General features: G+C 38.6%; 1 protein-coding gene across 3 annotated transcripts in view; it reads right to left on the reverse strand.

The window, feature by feature from the left end:
* Window positions 1-16366, reverse strand: part of ZNF800 (zinc finger protein 800) — a 39973-nt gene extending 23607 nt beyond the window's left edge. For all 3 annotated transcript variants that reach the window (XM_042923695.1, XM_042923691.1, XM_042923683.1), the window contains exons 1-4: window positions 15668-16366; window positions 15072-15190; window positions 9894-9989; window positions 823-966 (exon numbers count right to left, since the gene is read on the reverse strand). In XM_042923695.1, coding sequence (XP_042779629.1) covers window positions 823-966; window positions 9894-9989; window positions 15072-15132 — 301 coding nt within the window. In that variant the 5' untranslated portion in view covers window positions 15133-15190; window positions 15668-16366. The remainder of the gene's footprint in view (window positions 1-822; window positions 967-9893; window positions 9990-15071; window positions 15191-15667) is intronic.
* Window positions 16367-21783: the final 5417 nt, after the last annotated feature.

The raw sequence follows: 21783 nt of genomic DNA on the forward strand, positions 1-21783 counted from the left end.
GTCCGCAAAGAGTTAAACTCCTGAACAAGACATAATGAATGTAACCTATTACTTAATAAAATATTTTAAGGAATTTGTACCGGTTCTTTATAGCAAGAAAATAATACCATTATGTATACTGCGTACTTAATCGTACATGGTCGGTATACTTAATCCAACAAACATGTGGCTCCACAAAGACATTATTAGCCTCAACCTGCCTCTGTCACATAAAGCTATTTCAGATCTCAAGTTAGCCTATAAGACAATCTAATTTCTGATAAAATGACTGATCTATAAATAAATTTAACTGAGAACAAAACTAATCTTCAAACCAAGACCCAGAAAAAAATGGAATGATTAATATTTTTTAATGCTCTTCACCATCCCCAAGAAATCAACTCATTTACTCATTCTTTGCCTTATTTCTAGCCTCATTTACTTAACAGTAATCTTAGTAAATTAACAGTCATATGTAAAACGTTGTTAAAGAAGTGAAAATGAAAAATATCAATAGTCCCTTAAAGCACTCATATTTTAACTTAGAAAAATCCTGAATATATACTATCTGGTCTACATAAACATTCAAAAACAATACCCAGTATTTTAATACAAATAAATATACTCATAAATCGAACCTCCTATATCTTTAGAAAAACCGAAGCAAAAAGCGCTCATATGAAAGTACCTATCTAAGAAAATGAATAAAACATTAAGTCAAGTGTTTAATTTTATTCTCCATCATTAAATTATCAATACCATTTTAACACAAATATACAGCTACAGTATATGAATACTTAACTAACTATAAAATGCATAACTGAATATATGAATAAAACTTACTGTCATCCATCTGGAGACTTGGTGGGCAGTAGAATTTTTTATGGGTAATTAAATTTGGTAATCCTCTGAAGAGACTGCGGCATAATTTACATTCAAAAATAGTGTCCACGTCTTTTAATAAAATATGCTTAAGTTGTTTAGTTCCTGAAGGAAAAAAAAAAGAAAACACAAAAGATAACTTTAAAACACGCACTTTTAACTTGGCAACCACTGTTGACAATCCAAAGTGCAATTACTCTTTGAAAATAAAATACAGACATTGCCAACTTCTACCATAGTGTATTCGGAACTAAGTTATAAACTAAATTTTAAGCAAAATCGCATCATCATTTGAATATTATGACAGCTAAAACTGATATTCTTTTTCTAATTCAGCAGCCAATCAATTCTTAGGATATCCCAACAGTCACTCCAACATCTGGTTGATCATCACAATGACCTGGGAATAAAGATGTACATGACCCACCTCCAGAGATTCTGATTCAATAGATCTGGAATGGGAAAGAAGAATTAAACATGCCCCTTCCTCCCCTACCCCTTTACTCCCTGCCAAAGTATCTGGCTGGTTCCTACAGCTCTCTTCTGCAGTGAAATGAAGATGGAGTTCTGTAATACATTTTCCCCTGATTCCTTAAAGAAAGTCAGAGCTGTGTCCCAAGACTGCCTGTGATTTTTTTAAAACTCAAATTACTTCAGGTTCTACGCCAATATGGAATTCTGGCCATTGAGTGTGAGAGTACAGAATCCTTATTCATAACATGAATTTTGCTTAGGCCTCTTGAGACCACTATACATTTATTCAAATTCTTTCTCCCTCAAAAACTCACTTCAAGTGCAATTAATTAAATACTGATAGTTCTACACTTTAAACTAACTTAAAGCCTGTCTTCCCCGCTAGATTATAAACACCAAAGCAGCCAAAACCAAACCTGTCTTATTTACAACTAAAGTGTTCAGCTCTCACAATGCTCAATAAAGATAAGTTGAAGAAATGCCACAGATCTAGGGAATCTAAGCATTATGACAGAAGGTCAAAAGGCAAGAAAAAAAAATAAATGGCAACAAGCATCTAATCTTTAAAGTAAAAATATCCGCCAGGAATAAAACACAAACAGAAGATCTTTTGTCATTATTTCCTACAAGGTTTTGCCACAGGTAAATTGACAAAATTGATCTGCAGTGCTTTACTAATTAATTAGCCTTTAATTTCCTCAAATAAAAAAGATGATAACGATATTGACTTAAACTAAAGAGGAAAAAACAAAAGTGTCTTGAAAAACAACTTTAAGACTATCTAGGTATAAAGTGTTCTATCACTCAGCAAGCACTTGACATTCTGTTAAGCTCTGGGACTACTAAAGAGCAAACACACTTTACTATCCACCTTGTAAAATGAACAAACCAAACCAAATGTATCTTACAGAATCATGAAAAGAAAATATGAACCTAAATCCCAGAAAAATTAAATTACACATCTGGGTTTCTACTGGAAAAAAAAATATATATAATGAAATTATTTCCACCATTTCTCAAATTCAAATCAATGTTTACTGCACTAAACCATATTACCACAAAATCAGAAAACACAAATTTAAAAAGATTCAGAGGACAGCTTGAGTATATTCTTTATATAAAAGTAAACTCATACACACACACATTTTATTCCACTTCACATTACAAAATATATTGACAATAGACTGCTAACATATTTAGTTCATAATCTCCTAAGTGACAAACTATGAGAGGTAGACTAATGATAAAAATATTTTAGATAAACCTAAACCTCTCTACTTGATCTACCTATAATTCCCAAGTACGGTTAAGTGTAGTAAAGTAAAAAGAAAACATAGAAAGTTTTTGCACACTTCAATTCTAAATTAAATTACCTGCTAGACCCATACTAAAGATTCAATTCTGCCTTTAAAGATAGTCAAAAAAGATTGAAGAGCAATGCAAAAATAACCTGAACTAGGTTTAACGTAAGAATTCAGTTGAAGATTTAAATAGAAAGTATGAGGTTATACATAAAAAAGTTACTGCTAAAAATATAAGACTGCATCCTTAAATCCGAGCTCTCACTTTGTCTGTAAGATTCTCTCAACCATAAAAAAGTCTATATCTACGTATAGATTCTTATTTAGTCCTAGTTATAGAGCTAGTTATATTCAGTAGAGTGTATATCTGTTCCCAATAAACATCCCCCTAAAACAAGTCTCTAGCTCTAACCTGAACCAATCAATCTTAATACTCATTCACAAATGCTCCCCCCACCCCACCCCACCCTACCTACACACATATATGCACACACACATCAACATGCACATGCACAGACACAAGCATGTCGTGTTGATCCAGGTACATCAAATTTCTTTCAGAGCCACAGGTTCACCAATTTCTCGCTCTCTCACTTTTCAGGCCTTCACCTAGGTTTTTCTCTCTGCCTATAACAATCTCCCATTTCCCTGGTCTGGCTCACTTCCAGCAATCCTTCAAATTCCAAGTTAGTTGTTTCCTCCAGGAAGCCTTCTGATCGCTCCTGTTTTTTAAGAATTCTTCACCCCTACTCCCATGGCACACTGTACATCTATACTATATTATTCCACTTTCTTGTAATTATTTTTCTGTACTCCCATTAAAGTGGAAGCTCAAAGAGGAAAGAGAAGGTATCTTTATTCTTCCCACTGTATTCCCAGCCCTCAGAACCATGCGTGACTGATGTTTGTCAAATGACATATTGGAGAACTCTATGTTAAAGAAAACCTTCTCTATAAATTAAACTTTCTTTTAGCCTATTGTAAAGTTGACTGGGAAGTCAAGAGACTTCAAAGATTTTTTTTTAATGTTTCATTTTAGTTTTTGAGAGACAGAGCATGAGCAGGGGAGGGGCAAAGAGAGAGGGAGACAAGGAATCCAAAGCAGGCTCCAGGCTCTGAGCTGTAGGCACAGAACCTGCAGGGCTTGAACTTCACCATGAACGTGAGGTCATGACCTGAGCCAAAGTCAGACGCTCAACTGACTGAGCCACCCAGGCACCCCTAGACCTCAAAGAGTTTCTAATTCAACTTATACATTTTACAAATGAGAAAAATAAGAGGTCACCCATTCCATAAATACAGACAACAGAAGTTTTTCCCTAAGTTAGCAGTTGCCATTTAAGGTTTTGTTGTTTTTCCCATGCGGTCTTAATGGTCTAATCAGCTACTATTTTCTTATTGCTTTGCTCACTAACAATTAGGCACAGCCAATCAACTCTGCCTCTGTCAATAGCTAAAACTTTCTACCACCTGAGACAACAACAGACATGGTCATCTAAACAGCAACATAAAGTTCTTCCACAGCTCTTGATTCAGAAAGAGCCAGGGTATCTTACTCCTAATTATTCCTTTTCCGATATTAATAACTTTTTCTTGCCTCAGGTTTTAAAACTATCTTAGGATGCACTATTTACTGCTTACATAGATCATTAATCAGTATCTTTCCAAAAAACCAGCCCTCCAAAGGGTAAGTTTTTGATGCCTAGAAATTAGCTAATTAGTGAATATTTCAGATTCTCATAATAGGTGCTCATAAAAATTACTTAAACCTCATCAAGGATTTAGTCATGTGCTATTCCTTAATGTCAAATATTCTGTATGTTCTGAGAAAAATGTTTACAAGATTTTTTCAAAGGAAATCAGTATTCAGTTCTACAGTAGGGTAGACTGCAGTCACCTTACATGATGTGATACTAATTATAACTCTTCTGTGCTAGAAAGATAAGCTTTCATTTTTTTCTTAATATATGAATATGTTGGTCAATGACCATTTTAAATTGTGGCAATAATGGATTTTTAAATGTTTATGTATTTATTTTGTGAGAGAGAGCATGTGTGCATATGCACGCACGTGGAGGAGGAGCAGATAGAGAGAGGGACAGAGAGAATCCCAAGCAGGCTGGGCACTGTCAGCGCAGAGCCTGATGCAGGGCACAATCTGTGAGATCATGAGCTGAGCCAAAATCAAGAGCTGGACACTCAATCAACTGAGCCACCAGGCGTCCCTAAATTGTAGCAATAATTATTTTTAAGTGGTATACTGTTTGCTTTATTGATGATTCACACATGAGCTCATTTTTAGCATGACTGTTTAAACACAGTATCATCTCAACACTGCAAGCAAATCCATAATTTGTGTCAAAACTGATTTTCAAGGCCGGTATACAAAGGAAATTTCTAGCTGATCTTCTCTTAACAAAAGTTCTTGGGGCGCCTGGGTGGCTTGGTCGGTTAAGCGTCCGACTTCGGCTCAGGTCATGATCTCACGGTCTGTGAGTTCGAGCCCCGCGTCGGGCTCTGTGCTGACAGCTCAGAGCCTGGAGCCTGTTTCAGATTCTGTGTCTCCCTCTCTCTCTGCCCCTCCCCTGTTCATGCTCTGTCTCTCTCTGTCTCAAAAATAAATAAACGTTAAAAAAAAAAAAAAAAAAAAAAGTTCTTGAAGGTAAAAAACAGGGAAAACTTAAGAAAATTTTAATTATTATCTTAAAACCAGCTGGTTAAAAAAAATTACTAGGTTAATTATGGAACACTGCCACACACTACAGTAAATTCATAAGTAGAATAAAATTATTCTAGTGCCTACTTGGTGAATCTTTTAGTTTAGTATAACAAACATTTACTGAACACCTATTAAATATCAGGTCACAATGCTATTCACTGGAAACACAGAAGTGAAGGATCTGATCTGTGCCCTTAAGAAATTTCCAAACTAATATAAATGACTGCTCTCCTAGGAACACAGCCCCAGACGATATGCTTTGAAGAATGTAAGAACAACAAATCAAACAAATAAATCTACACCTTTCTTATTCATCCAAAAAAATATCTAGTCTGATTTTAAATTTCCTACAGTTGTCATGTAACAACCAAAAAACAAAAACAAAATCCATGGCACTCTCTTATGTATCTATGATAAATCATACTTCCAAGCTAAGTTTTTGTTTGCAGAGTCAGGACTGAGGGAGGCATCACCATCCAGTCACAGCTTACACTAAATACAAGTAATGTTGCTTTAAATAGTACAAAAACAAAACAAAATAAACTCTTCTAAGAAGTTAAATGACCAAACCTAAACTTAAGATGATAATGGCAATAGCAAATATCACAAAAGCTAATTCTCATTTTTCACTACAATTTACTCCTCCCTAAGATTCAGAAAAGATGCCCTTCCTTGCACAGTACTGTATTCTATAGGCAGAATCTTTTTTCTATGATATTATATATTACCTCTTTTTTCAATATTATATATTATAAGGATTCAAAAAAAGGTATCAACTTCATATTAAAGACCAGTTTTGAATACCAAACTAAATAATTATCATTGTCTTTTCTCTCCATTTTTCTGTTTCTACCCTTAGGATATTCAATAGCTCCTTTGCCTCTAGCAGAAGGCTGAGAGACTAAAAAAGACTATTAAGCTCAATTAAATCAATTTTAATAAACGTCTCATGCAAGTACATCTTTTTGTTGTTGTTGCTGTTACTTAAAATTCTGCTTCAGTTTGGGGAGAGAGATCAGGAAGGAAGGAAGCTAAAAGTGTTAATAGAAAGGAGGAAATTTGAGGATGCCAAGTCACACAGATTGATCCTAGAAGAACCAACACAGCTAAGGCAGCACTCGGGCAAAAGGCAGGGCCCAGTCAAGGCAGTACCGGAAGCCAAGGATTCAGAGCAAACAGTATGTCTCAAAGTCACCCAACCATTAGGGATTTCAGAGTAGAAAATCTATAGTCTGGAGCAAAATAGGCAGCCTAAAATAATAAGGCATCTCTCTACGAACAGATGTCAAACAACAGTGAAATGTACTGTTAAAGCAAAAATACATAACAGGGCGCAGAGTCAGCTATTACTCATACGGGGGGGGGGGGGGGGGGGGCGGGGTATGAGGGCTATATGTATAGACAACCTTGGAAGAAAACACACAAACCATGTAGCAGTGGTTGCCTGAGCAAAGAGACTCATTTTTATATTTTTTATATCCTTTTGTACTTCATTATTTTTTTAAACCACAGGCATTTATGACTTAATCCAGTAACATTATTTACTCCAATACAGGAATATTACTTAATTCCAAAAAAAAAAAAAAAAATCTACTCAAATTAATTTACAAGTGAAGCAGCCAGAAATAAAGAGATATTAGAGGTCAAGAAGGATAACTTAAAGCCAGCAAAACAGTCCAAAGCAAAAACTGAAGTGTGAGGCAAAGAGAACAAGTCAAACCTGATCAAGCAGTCAGTATAGCACACAGGGGGCTGTGGACTTGAAAAATGAGAGAACTCCTTCCTCAGCCTTTTATGAACTTCCAGCTTGGGTAGGAATTCATATCAGATCACAGACAGTCCAGTGTAGGCTGAAGAAGGTGAGTCACTTAGAGATGATACAGTAGCTGAAGACAACTAACTGAGCTTAAAGATTAAGCTAGATATCCTAAGACATTACTAATACCCAACCTGATTTAGTTTCTATAGGTTAACAAGAGCAAAAGCATGGACTTCAGATGGTTCTTTAAATGCAATGTGTGTGACCCAGCTGTAAAGGAAAGAGCCTAGAAAGAAATGAGTCACTGAAGGTGTGGTTGGGAGTAGAATGGAACCAGGAGGAACTTACAGGGTGAGAATGGATCTTGGTCCCTAAGTCATGCAGGCCAAGCTTCCATTCTATCCACCCCAAGTTTCAGTCAGCCAGGACCTGGATACTTCAGTGCTAAAGAGCTATCTTAGTAGATTTTAGATTACACAGATATGTGAGAGATTACGATCTCGAGGAAATTAAAACTGCTTAGTACTGAGACGCGTTAACGAAGTAAAAAAAATCTTTTTTTAAATACAAAGTTAGTTTCTTTGTATCGCTAAGCATATTTCTAAATCACTTCTAATTTAAATTAGCGGGTACTTTAAATTTATAGTACTTTCAAAATTTGCCTAAATAAAACATAACTCAGAAGGCAAATCTGCTGGGGACATTTAAAAAAAAACATTTTACCCATTTCATGGACCCTTTCCTTTAGCTCTGATTGTAAAGAAATAGCAAACACAGAAAACAGATATGACCACAGTGCAAAAGAAAACAATTTCATTTTTAAATATTTACCTTCCACAGTTAAACACAGATTCTAAACAGGATCTTCTTGGAAAGGGATATTTTACAAGACAAAGCATTTATGAATGAACCAATTCTTACTTAATCAAATAAGACTATAATAAATTGAAGTAGTATAAAATAACCTTATTAATTTCAAATTCTGGATTTTTAAATTTTATTCAAATTTTATTTACCTAACATAGAGTGCAATATTGGTTTCAGGAGTAGAATTCAGTGATTCATCACTTGAATTCAATACCCAGCACTCATCACAACAAGTGCCCTTAGTACCCATCACCCATCTAGCCAACCTCCTACTCACCTCCTCTCATCGACCCTCAGTTTGTTCTCTATCATTAAGAACCTCTTGTGGTTTGTTTCCCTCTCTTCTCTTCCCTGGCCCCCCACAGTTCATCTGTTTTGTTTCTTTAATTCCACATATTAGTGAAATCATATGGGATTTGTCTTTCTCTGTAAATTCTGGATTTTAAAAACCTACAGCAAAGAATATAACTAAATGTGAAAAGCTATTATCTTCATTTCCAGGAGAAAGCGCAAAAGGAATTATTTCTCTATTAAAAGTAGCTAACAAAAACTCTTATACTACAAAAACTAACCATTCTCCTGTTACGCCAGAAATATATTATAAATACGGCTCCTAATAAGTAAAATTGTAGTTGTCTTTACTAAAGGAAAATCTGACTTATCAGTTACTTCTGTTAATGAAGGGCAACTATCAAAAGTAAAAAAAAAAACAAAAAACATCTTTGAGTAGGTTTACCACCTATTTAGGTAAACCTAAATAGGTTTACCAGCATCCAACATGAGCAAGGCATGTGTATACACTCAATACTTAACTAAATTAAATATAAATAAAAGCAATGCCATGAGGACTATAGATGAAAAGTCCAAGAAATAGATATTATAAAGTCAGAAAACCTTTTTTATTTTAGATTAAGGAACAATCTATTTCTTAGATCCTAAAATAAAGCAAACAGATGCCACTTCTCTTTACAATGACTTAAAAACAAGCACCTCAAAGAATTTATTAACACAAAACAAGTTATTACATATAAATTATCTTTTCCTTTGAATCTTAGAAATGTTTCATTAAAATAGTAAGCTTTAGAATAATAACAAAAGATATTCTAATCTTCTAAGTTTCCATCAGTTAGGTGTCCATCAATCATGTGTGTTTGCTTATTTATATCTAACTCAACAGTCTACGACGTCAAAGAAGCCAAATCTACAAAAGGTGGATAAGCGGATTATAAGAATCAAAGCAACCTAAGATCTTACTGATAACACAGTTCTGACAGTTCTCACTTATGTATATGCAGTAAGCAACAACTATTTTAAAGCATTGGATTGCACCCACACAAGTACCCTTATTATACATGCAAATACTATAATAATCTAATAGAAAGAAAAGCTAAACACTTGTATCCGAAGATCCCAGGGCTGGAATAAGTATTTTTCCTATCTTGTGCTCTATTTAAGATATTGAAACTCCAGGGTTAGGCCAAAGAAGGGGAGTCACATAAAGAGTGATGATAAAGTAATTAACCTAAAATAAGTGACATCTCAGACGCTGTGAATAGTCTACTCTGCCAATGCTTTTAAAGACCCAGTAGAATTCACCTTTGAGAGTTTATAAAGAATATGCCAAAAAATAAAAATAAATCATTAAGAGGCACTTTACCAATAAAAATACCACATGTATTTCTTTAAACCATAATAAACAAGCTTATTTCCATATGAATATATAATACATAGTACTGAAAAAGAATCTAGATCAAGTCAATATTCACCCACTTTTTTAAAATATGGCAATTAAAAGTATTCTATAAAACCAATGTATACATTTTAATATTTAAAAAAAATTAATTCTCAGGATTTCTAGGTAGTTTTTAACTACTATGTGAAGATTGAAAAATACATCCTAAAACATTCATACCTGATCGAAAGCACTCAATTATTTGCTGAATACCAGATTTGGATGTCTGTAGTGGTTGCTGTAACAAAGGAGCATCTCCAGGTTCCAGGATATAAACTACATGGAAGACAAACACCCACCCCAATCCCCACAAAAAAGGGTTATTTAAATCATTTACTATTAAAGTAAAACAATGATTTGCTACAATCATGTTAACGATAATCACACTTGTTCGTATATATTTCACCAGCATCTTTGTAAGGCAAAATGAAATAATGGGGAAAAATAAAATTACCCTCAATTCAAGGCTAAATTAAAGCTATGTAAGGCTTCAAACACAAAGATTTACTATTTTGGTATTACTTAGTACCTATTTGTCATGTCTGCCTTTTTATTCCCCTTGAAGAAGAACTACTGTATTTAACCAAAATTCTAGGGCAATCATGGCCTAGCCACATCTCATAAACCATTCCAAAACCCTCTGGACAATCTAGTACAACTGTACGGGCAATTATGAGAGCAAAACTCAAAAACCACTGCCTAAGGAAAGAACTAGTGAAGTGCACAATGATAGATGTTCAAAAATGTTCACTGCAGCACTCTGTAGCGCTGTAAATAATTCAGAAAAAAATTCAAATTTAAAAGTCTCTCAACAGGAACCAGACTAAATAAACTATGAAATATCCCTACAATGGAATCCTTCATGGCTGTTAGAAAGCATGAGCTAGATCTACATATACTAACAACAAAGAATGTCAGTAATAGATTAAGCAACAAAAACAGGTTGTGGAATATGATCTCACTCATATTAATGTGTATTTCAATAAATACAGAAAGAAATTTAACATACATGTGTGTATGTACAGACGTTAATATAAACACAAAAAGTCTGGTGGGATACCAACAAAACAAGGGTTCTGTCGGCGGGTTTTACAGGGGTGATTTTCACTTTCTGTCTCATACTTCACTAGTGCTTCAGAGCCTGCCTGGGCTTTTAGAAGAGTGCATGCTAGAAAAAACACATTTCTATAATGAGTAAAAATAATATTTCCACTTTAAAAATAAATTTTTTCATTTTCATATACAAAGGTCTCTTCCAAAATTCTCAGGCTCACAGTGTAATTATGTAATAAATTAGATTATGATAAAAAGTAACTGCGAAGGAAAACTGAGTTTTCCCATCAGATACCAAATAAAGACATGATTGTGGCACAAAAAACCAGCCACTTTAATTAACTCTTTTTTCAGTATGTTATAATGTTCTACTCAACTATTACCATCTTAAACCCAGGATCGTCCAGTCTGTGGGAAAATTAAGAGGGAAAACAATGATGTGTGCTGCTACTGCTTCAGGACCTGGTCTTGGACAGCATTTAGCTTTCTGATAAGGGGGCTAAAGCTTGCTGTGCTCTGTATATACACACAGCCTTAGATTCTCTTTAAGTCTTCAAGTCTGGTGCTCAGTGGTCACCAAACGGGAGGGACTATGTCTCAGGACTAAGTGATTTTATTAAGTACAACTTTCCCAATTTTAAGAGATACTCTAGGAGTATTTTAAATGAATAACATGCACACACCCACAATTCACTCTGAGAACACTGATATTGGTACTACCTGCAGTGATTAAGAACATAAAGACTCTAGACTTGGACTTACTGCACCGAATTTTATTTTCTGACATTTATTAGATACAACTAAGGCAAATTAAACTCTCTGATCTCTTTTTCATCTCTAAAATGGGGATAATAAAAGTACCCAAATCACAGGGTTTTACGAGGATTAAATGAGTTAATGCAAGTAAACTAGTTAACTGGTTAAAACAAAGCCTATGTTATAGTAAGTGCTCAATAAATGTTCTATCACCACCACCACGACCAACATCAGCATGTACAAATCAACTGCTTTCTGACACAAAAAACTGAAAAATTGTCTCCAAAATCTAAGAGAAGGAGAATTCAACCCCTTAAAGACACAAGAGCAGAAGTTTGTAAATAAATCGATGATACCATTTATTGGGATTAGATGAATCTCTTTTCACTATTGGTACATTATAATATGTGACAAAAGTTTACAAAAAAACAGTAGTTAACTACAAAAAGAGGGTAAAAATTTTATAATTGTAAAGAATCAAAAGCATCAAGGCTTGGCTCTATAAGTGACAAGAAATCTGGAAAGGGACAATAAAAAAACAGTAATGAATAAGGAAGGGATAAGGGGAAGAAATGATAACTCGTCCTGAGAGTCCCCTTTCCTCATTTAAAAATGCTCCAGAAAACTTTCTATAATACATCATCTTCCACTTCCACATGACAACATCTGATTTCAAAGCCAGAGCAAAATTTTGTTACCTAATCACCTTCAGAACACTGCTACCACGAGACACATCAACACGTGTGTAAGAACCCCAGGGTTAGCTTACTTATCCACAGATACATCCACTTAATATACAGATCTGTGTAGTTCCCATTGTAAAAAAAACAAAACAAAACAAACAAAAAACTTCTTCACTTGAAAATACACTCTCAACCCTAAAAAAATTTATATATTAGTACTTTATAGAAGTTTCCTTTCATATATCCCATCATCCCTCCCAAGATCAGTTTACATGACCATTAGGAAAAAAACCATCATCACCCTCCAATCAAAACACCCAAACACTCAGAAGTTAACATCTGTCTTTACATCCTTCCAAGAACACATTTCCCAGAATCAAATACCTACTTTTGCAACAGTCTCTCCTAGCTTAAAACGAGTGCTTTAAAAGATCTTTCATCTGGCATTTACTTACAAACAATAGAGCACAGGGAAGTAGCTGGAGGGTGGAGAAGGGAACTGCGGAGAAGGGGAGAATACAGGACGAAAAGATATTGTCCATGTGTTAATAACTGATGGGAGTTGTGTGTCGGTTATATCAGGTTCCTTATACCATTCTCTCTACTTCTGAATGTTTGAAAATTTCTGTCAGGAACATTCTTAAAACATAACTAAAAAAGTACTTCACACACACTGACAGGCTTATAACACCACCCTTCACTACGAATTGACCATCCTCTCAAGGCCTCCTCAGGAACACAGTGCTCCCATCCGGGAACCCTCCCCCACCCCCCCCATTCATAATTCAAGAGAACAGACCTCTGGTAATTGGCCATTAGAAGAATTTCTCAAACACCATATTATCTTGGTGTGCCTTCAGAAGGCATCTTCTTTCAAAAACTAGCACATCATAACATATTCCTCTTGGTACTGGAAATATCCTCCCACTCAGCACATAACTTCCTCTGAAATAATGACAATTAACTACTCTATAGGTTAACAAACTTTTAGCTTTCCACCAAAGTAGTCTTTGGAAAGTGTTTAATTCTAGCTAAGAAAGCAAAGAGACACTAACTACTTTTGACCTGGTCACTGAAAAAGTTTCTCACAGAAGAAAGTTTAACTTTTAAAATTAATGCAACTTAGATGATTTGTTAATGAGGGAGAAAAAGCAAAGACGTTCCAATACATATTAAAAAGTTCAACTGTGAAAAACATCTGTAAAAAGACACTGAAGTCTCTAGGAAACTTTAATTATCAGAATACACTAAATAAGGTACAGCCACAAATTATCTTATTTACTTTATCTCCATTTCTTCCCACTCAAAAGTTCTATAAGGGAATGACCTTATCTGTTTTGTTCGCCACTTACATCCCCATTGCCTTGGACAGTACCTAGCACCTAACAGGTGCTCAATAATAACTTGTCAAAGAAATAAAGAAACAAAATAAACACATAAACTTCTTCCTAAATAAGAAGCTTTAACAAAATGATTTCATTAACTAATTCAACTTAAATGACTTGAAATGTTTTCAAAAAAAAAAAAACACAAAAAACAAAAACAAAAAAACCCCCAAAACTAGAATAAAAGGTCAGTAGAACACAATTATAAAAGGCATTCACAGCCTTCTACTTCAAAACTAGCAAACTCCAATATTTAGTAAAACATAAATGACACACAAAATATGCAGTATGGAGGGGTGCCGAAAATTACATAGGTCAGGGACAGTTGAACAGAAACTGGGTCCCATCCTGGGACTATTTTATTAGCAGAAGTAAGTTATTACTGATTTCCAGCCAGCCAGTGGGGGGGATGGGTCACAGCAAATTTTATTCTCATGTGTACCAAAGTTTTCTGAAAATGGGAGTTCTTCCTCTTTACCACTACCATTTTTTTCCCATTAGTCAAAAAAGTTCACTACTTGAAATGAAGTCTAACTGTGATATAGGACCAAGTACACTAGAGCGGTTAAAATACTCCAACAAAAAACAAGCACAAGTGTAAAAAGTTCTAATACCTTTTAGGTCAAAAATAATGATAAACACCTGCCTTTAAACTAGAAGAGCCTCTGTCTGGTCTGGTCACATATGTATTCAATGATTCCCTTGTAAGTTGTACCTCTATATGTTTGTGACAAAACACATCAAACTTCTAACAACTAGAAAAACTTAACAGTTTATATGCTCCATTTATCAAAGTTTTCTAATATTCTTTATGAGACTCAAAAAAGGAACTTTTTCATTCCATAAATCCAACTAAAAACAGTTCCACTGAGTACACTATCCTTATGGATCCTTAAGTAAAAACACTTATGTATTCTACCTAAAAAATCAGTTTTTTTAATTCTGCCATACACTGTGTTCTGTCCAAAAAAATTTTTAAAGGCTGCAGTGAGCAAAGAGCGGATTCTTCCAACAAGTTGAGTTTAACAAACTTTTTAGCCCAAACTAAACTCATTTTTTGGCTCTAACCGCTATTCCCTGATAAAAACGCATGAGAAACTTTAACTTTCAAAAGTTTAAATGAATCCACTTTCACGAAGACAAATGCTAGCATTCTATTACCTATTTTCTCTTTTCTCTTCAGTTTTAAACATTCAAAGGGCAAGGGGGTATACTACTAACTGCAGGCTGCCTTGAAAGCAGGAAAAGGGACTGAGTGATTGATCTTGTGGAAAAGATTTAAGGTGACACTTGCAGTACTTTTTTTAAGGGATCAAGCAGGGGAAACCTCTTGTTTGTACAAGCTTTTGGTTTCATAACTAGTTTTATGCTGGGGAAAATTATAGCCTGCTTCCTTAGAAATGACTTCTCGGGCAGGAAGGAAACACAAGGCAAAGTGACCCTGACGGAGGGCAAAGTGACTGGAGAAGAAAGGAGTATACCTGGTTCACAGCATCCGTGATGATGGTGGTCAGTCTGACAGTATTTGTCCCTTAAAGGCATTTTCAGTGGGCGAGACCTACTTTCCTTTCACTGTAAGAAGCTCTTCATTGCGGCTTGGCTGTTGAAAGAAGCACAAACCCGTCACTCACCCTGAACTTCCTGGGGGGGCTCTGGTTCTATTTTCCAGATACGTTCCCTCCACCCGCGCGCTCCGTTTTCCCTCCACGGACCCGCACCTTCCTCTAGAGCTGAAAAAGAAACATGCACGAAGGCTTCTCCAGCCCAAACTCCCGCACAGGTTCACCGCCCTACCCGGAAACGCAGCCCGGGGCGCGCAGCGCAAGGCGAGGGCCTGGCCGGCTGCGCGGGCGGCAGCGGCCTCGCCGGCCCGGGCGGGCGCGCGCGGAGACGGAGGCGCGGAGCGCGGCGGGCACGGCCGGCGCCGGGGCCCGCGGGGCGGCGGGCGCGGCGACAGGGGCGGCCGAGGTGCGACTCCCGCCGGAGGCCGGCCCTCGCCGCGCTCTCCCGCCACGCACGTGCGTTGGGGTCTCTCCGGCGGAGCCCCCGTCCCCATAACCAAGTGCGCCCAACTTACTTAACTCCTAGGGCGGGCCGGCGGGCAGGCGGAAGGAAGGAAGGCAGGCCGGGCAGCCGCGGGGACAGCCTGGCGTGGGAGGCGGCTTCGGGCCCCACCTGGCGCAGCCTCGGCGGACCACGCGAAGGGAACCGGGGTTCGGGCCCGACGCGCTCCCAAAGAGTCCCCGCCGGCGCTGACGCGGAAGCGCCACAGCTCACCACGTCCCTCCGCGGCCCGAGGCGACGGCGACGGAGGCGGCGGCTCACGGCGTCCCTCCGCGCTGTGGAGCTGGGCGGGCGGGTGGCGCGCGGGCGCAGGCAGTTGACAGGAGGAACCGCCCCGCAGAAGCCGCAGCCGCCACCGAAGGAGCCGGAACCACGGCGGGCAGGACCTGGGCGCCCCTCGCCGGGGCAACGGCTGCCGCCGGAGCCCGGCTCCCCCCAGCGCCGCTCCACCTGCAACGGTCCCTCAGGCTTTTGGAGAGGGCGGGGAAGAATGGGGGTCCCCCCCACCTTGGGCCTTTTTTGGTAGTAGTTGTTGTTTCAGGAAACTTTATTAAGTCAGTCTCTCTCTCTCTCTCCGTCTCCCCCTCCCCGAAGAGCCTGAGCTACCGCCGCGGAGCGGGTAGGAAGGGGGAAGCAGAGACTCCCGCAGCGACAGGGAGCGACTGACTGACCCCGGACGGAGATGGGGCGAGGGCAGGAAGTGACAAGCTCTCCGAGTGGGTGGGGGGAGTGTGGCCGGCACGCCCGGGAGCGCCGCGCGCATGCGCCCGGCCGGGCGCCCGGGCCTGTGGGGAGGCTACGCGCCGCGGCCGGGCCAGGCGAGGGAACCTTGGCCGGTGGCCCTCGGGCCGCGACCGGCGTCCCGGGCCGGCCCCTCGTACGCGCGTCCCCCTGCGGGCCGACGGAGAGCCGAAGCCCCGGGTCGTTTTGTGCCCGGGAGACGGACGGGCTGATGGGCGACCAAACTGTTGCTCTCGCTTTTCTCCTTTGAGTGGAACCAAACCTGGGAGGGTTGGAAAAGCACGGGAATGAACTGTAGGGAAAGGTTGGCAAATGGGTGAGCCGTAAGTAGTGGTGACTCCGAAAAGATTGTCAGCACACTTATAAAATGGTAAAAGTCGATTTAAAAAAAAAAAAAACAATTTTCGAAGCGTGCCTCCCAGAACTCGGTGGTTTTCATCAGGTCTTTGGGAGGAAAACTAGTGGTGGAGGATAGGCATGGACTGCAGCGGCACTGCGCTTCTGGGACCTGAAGGCGAAGGTGCGTCACATGGGCAGTATGCACTTTCCCTCCTCTTCGGCGCCCGCGTCCTGCTCGGAAAATCCCCGAAGATCGAGGTCGTCTGTCAAATTCCGCAAACCCGTGTGGCCGCCTCTTGGGGCAGGAGAGGCTGCCTCCTCACCGCCCAGAACGGAATTCTGGTTCTCCTAGCAAATACGTGTCCACCGACGGTCGGGAAATTTGAAGGGAGAAAAAAGCCCATTCGCATTGTTAGCTCCTCGCGCCGACATTGTCGGTTTGCTGGGTCCTGAAAGAGCAGTTTAGCAGTAGGTAGGCTCAGTGTGTATTTTGGAAGAGCAAACTGTGGCTGAAATCTGTTTTCAAAATGCATAGGGAAGTTTGTGGTCGGTCCAGTAATTAATTGATAAACTTGTTATTGTAAAAATACTGAACGGAGCATCTGCATAGGTCTTGAGCGATTGTAGCAGCTTGATTATAGGGGTGACAGGAAAAGGAAGGAAAGCGATCCACCTTTTTAAAGGAATTCCAGGTACTGGACATTTACACACCAGTCACATGAGTGTTATGTTGGATCATTTTTTTCTGTGCCATTGTCAAGAAGCATCACACAACATCAAACTAAAATGTAATGCCACAACTTATATGTAAAAGAAATTATGGTACGTCCATGTGACGGTGTTTGTTATGCAGCCAATAAAAATCATTTTGTGTAATATTTAATTGTATCCAGTATACTTAAGCGTATCGAAAAAAATGTGACACCTGAACAGTAATTTTTAACATTGGAGTTCTTTGGTAAAATTTAAGGTGAAATATTTTCATTTTCAGAGGATCTTTTCCTACTTTTATAAGCACACTTAGCACAAGTTAAAAAATGAATATACAATTTTAAGTTGCCATAAACCTGAAAAGTCACTGCTTCAGATATGTGAGTTCTAAATGTTTGCTGCCCACATATGAGTAAAGAACAGTTAGCTTCCTGAGTAACCTAGAGGGTAACCCTGGTACTAGAGGGTTCCCAAAACTGCTTGCTAATAGAATAAATTTTATTTTTTTATTTTTTTTTTTAACGTTTATTTATTTTTGAGACAGAGAGACAGAGCATGAATGGGGGAGGGTCAGAGAGAGGGAGACACAGAATCTGAAACAGGCTCCGGACTCTGAGCTGTCAGCACGGGCCCGATGCGGGGCTCGAACTCACGGACCGCGAGATCGTGACCTGAGCCGAAGTCGGCGCTCAACCGACTGAGCCACCCAGGCGCCCCAGCTAATAGAATAAATTTTAACCAATTTTTGAGAAATTAGAATTATAGACATGATTGGAATGTTTGTGTGGGTAAAATATTGAACACTGGGTAAAAGATTGAACACTGAATTATAGAATTTTAAATATAAAAAGAAACCATGGAAATTATCTTGTAAACCTTATTTTGTAAGTGAGAAAACAGAGATTAACTGATTTGCTGAAGGTAACAGAGTAACAGAGCCTTCTGTAACAATACTAGTATCCGACATTTATTAATTAGTGTATTAAGCTCAAGAATAACTCATTTAATCCTATCAACAATTCAATGAGATTTGTTATCCTTTCACTCTACAGGTAGGGAAACAGAGGCAAAAACATACAGCTGACAGACAACTGAGCCAGCATTTGAACCCAAGCAGTATGGCTCTGAAATTCATGACCTTAGCCTTTATGCTGTATTGCCTATTCTGTGTTGTCTACACTATATCATAGCCATTTTTTTTTTTTTTTAATGTTTATTCCCAAGAGAGCAAGCGGGGAGTGGCAGAGAGAGAGGGAGCAGTGAATCCTAGGCAGGCTCCATGAGGTCAGTGCAGAGCCTGGTGTGGGGCTCAAACTGATAAACCGTGAGATCATGACCTGAGCTGAAATCAAGAGTTGGACGTTTAACTGACTGAGCCACCCAGGCGCCCCTCCACATCATAGCCATTTTTGGATCACACTGTATGTGAAAGATGAGCCAGTAGATCCTGTCAGTTGTGAAATGTATTAAAATGCTATGTACAACTTTATGAAGTGGAAATGGAGTTGCTAAATCACAAGAATTTAATTGAAATTTCACAGGGCTCTAGAGCTTAGACTTTGGACATCTAGAATTATCATCCTACCTCTAAAACGACTCTGCACAAATCATCCCTGAAAAAGTATCTGTCTTCCCCTTTCCTTGTTCACTGCAACAACCTACATGACACATTATTACAGCTTTAAGGAACTTTTTGATCTCTAAAGTCTGGAAGTACATCCCAATGATTAACCCAAGACCATTTTATGGTTTAAAATTATTGTCTCATCTTCAAGGCAGGAAAATTCTACCGTAAATCCACACACACACACACACACACACACACACACACACACACACGTACACATTATTACTGCATAAGAAACCACCCGAGAAATAGTTCTTTAAAACCATTTTATGTACTCTCAATTCTATAGATCAGTGATTTCGACTGGCCTTGTCTGGGATCATGCATATAGTCATCTGGCATCTTAACTGGGCACACTCCTGACTGGTTGTTGGTATTGACTATTGTCTGTACTTACCCCCTAGCCTTTCTTCCTCAAGATTAGCCTGGGCTTCTTCATATCTAGGCAGCATGTCAGGCAGGTACAAACAGGAAGCTATAAGACCTCTTGCAGAAGTTACATGATCTCACTTCTACCACATTCTATTAGTCAAAGTAGATCAAAAGGACAGCAGAGAGTCCCCTCTTGATGGGAAGAACAGCAAAGTCCCATTTCAAAAGGACATGCATATAGGAATGGGAGAATTATTGTGATGATCTTTGTATACACTCACAGATCATTTCAAGAATGATACTGGCTAAAGCTGCTGAATTTTTTTAATGCTGTATCATTCCTTTAAGAATAGCAACACCAGGGGTACCTGGGTGGCTCAGTCGGTTAAGTGTCTGACTTCACCTCAGGTCATGATTTCGCGGTCTGTGAGTTCGAGCCCCGCGTCAGGCTCTGTGCTGACAGCTCAGAGCCTGGAGCCTGCTTCAGATTCTGTGATTCCTTCTCTCTCTGCCCCTCTGTCTCTCTCTCTCAAAAATAAACATTTAAAAAAACAAAGAATAGCAAAACAAGGAGACAGTAATCAAATGTATTCTTTAGGTGGGCCAATTTGGTGGCCCTGTGTAGATAAACTTTGATGATTCCTCAACTTTTCTAAGTGGACTTCTTTTTTGATCATTTTGTTACTTTTTCAAAGGTTTTTCCATCTGTTTCAAACATCCCACTAAATCACAGCATAAAAACCTAACACCAAGTAAGAGCAATTATGGCTCCTATAGAACCTTTACTCTGGTCCAAATTTTGCTAGCTTTCCTAATGATGTGTCATTTTACAATACAAATAAGTTCATAATTAGGTACAAATCAAATTTTGAGCCAAAATAGAGACTAAGTTTAAAAAAAGTCATGGAAAAATTGATTTGGAGGGAGGAATATTAAACAATTGATTATCAACTATATAGAATTTAACACCTAAGTGTTGGGCCAGCAACATAATATGAAAAAAGAAGATAATGCTTTTCCTAAGATGTTTATTTTAAGGAGAGGAAGGAGTAGGTTATACCTGGGTTGCTGCCCTGGAGATAAGTCGCCTACCAGAAAGTCTCTGACATGGACTTGTATCTTTCATTCCTGGCACTAATGCACATTTAGGTCTCACTAGCCAGGTGGCATAATGCATGCACCATGCTGCCTCGTGGGCACCAAACCATCCTTGACAAACAAGTCTGCCATTCAAATGCGTTTCAGATAGCATTTAAGTGAATCCCATTTTTAAAAACTGCTTTTTGTTATAATGGAGTTTGTTTATAAGTCTGTGTTGTAATCTAATAATAATAGCTAATGACAATTTTGTCACTTTTTGAACTCAGACAATGTGCTAAGTGCTTTCTAGTTTTTCACTGAATCCTTAACAAAGATCCTGGGTTAGATATTATCCCATTTTACATAAAGAGAAACAGATAATTAGTGTCTGAGCCAAGATTTAAATATAGGTATGAGTCCAGGTCCTATGCTTCAAGTTACATATATGCTAATTATTACTAAAATTTTCTCTCCAGGTCAGACCTGTCCCTGGAGCCTCTCTAAACTCTATTTCTAACTACCCAGGAGACAGACCATCTAAATTTCCCCCATCATCTCAAAATTAACAAGACCAAAACCGAACTTCTCACCAAACTGCTCTTCCTCTTCCAAATTTTAATCAACATCCTATCCATTTAGGCTCTCAAGACAGAAGCCTTGGAATCATAAAGAAGATCACATGCACAAATACAAAGTAATGAAAGTTACTTGTATACAGGTTTCTTGTCTTGCTTATTCCCAATGTCTAACCCAGCACCATAAACAATTGGTTATACCTCAGAAAGGTCAAGCAAATACAGTTTCCTATCTCCATATGCACCACCAATTCTCTAGTCTAAAACCTCATCTCTGAACCATTGCAATAACTACCGCCATGGTCTCCCTACTGGTCATCTCTCTCTCCCTCAATTATTCCACACTATCAACAGAATTGTGGTCCAAACAAATCTAGTACTACTCTCCAATTTAAAATCCCCATTGACTGCCAATTTTCTACAAGGAGTCAAATCTTAACAAGGAGCATGAAAACTGCATGCACTTTGGGGTCAAAAAAATCTGGATTTTAGTTAGCCTTACCCATCACTCATGGGTTTTGTGTCTGTAGGCTAGTGAGAACCTCTTTTGAGCCTCAGTTTCCTCAGGCGTATGCTATTTTCAGTGTAGTGAGAAATCAGTTAATGAATAAAGCACCCAGCAGGATCGGGAATACAGTACAGATATAATAATAATAAATACTCGTTATTATACCTGGCCCGCCC

Source organism: Panthera leo, chromosome A2 (genome assembly GCF_018350215.1).
Source record: "Panthera leo isolate Ple1 chromosome A2, P.leo_Ple1_pat1.1, whole genome shotgun sequence".
Classification (NCBI taxonomy): Eukaryota; Metazoa; Chordata; class Mammalia; order Carnivora; family Felidae; genus Panthera; species Panthera leo.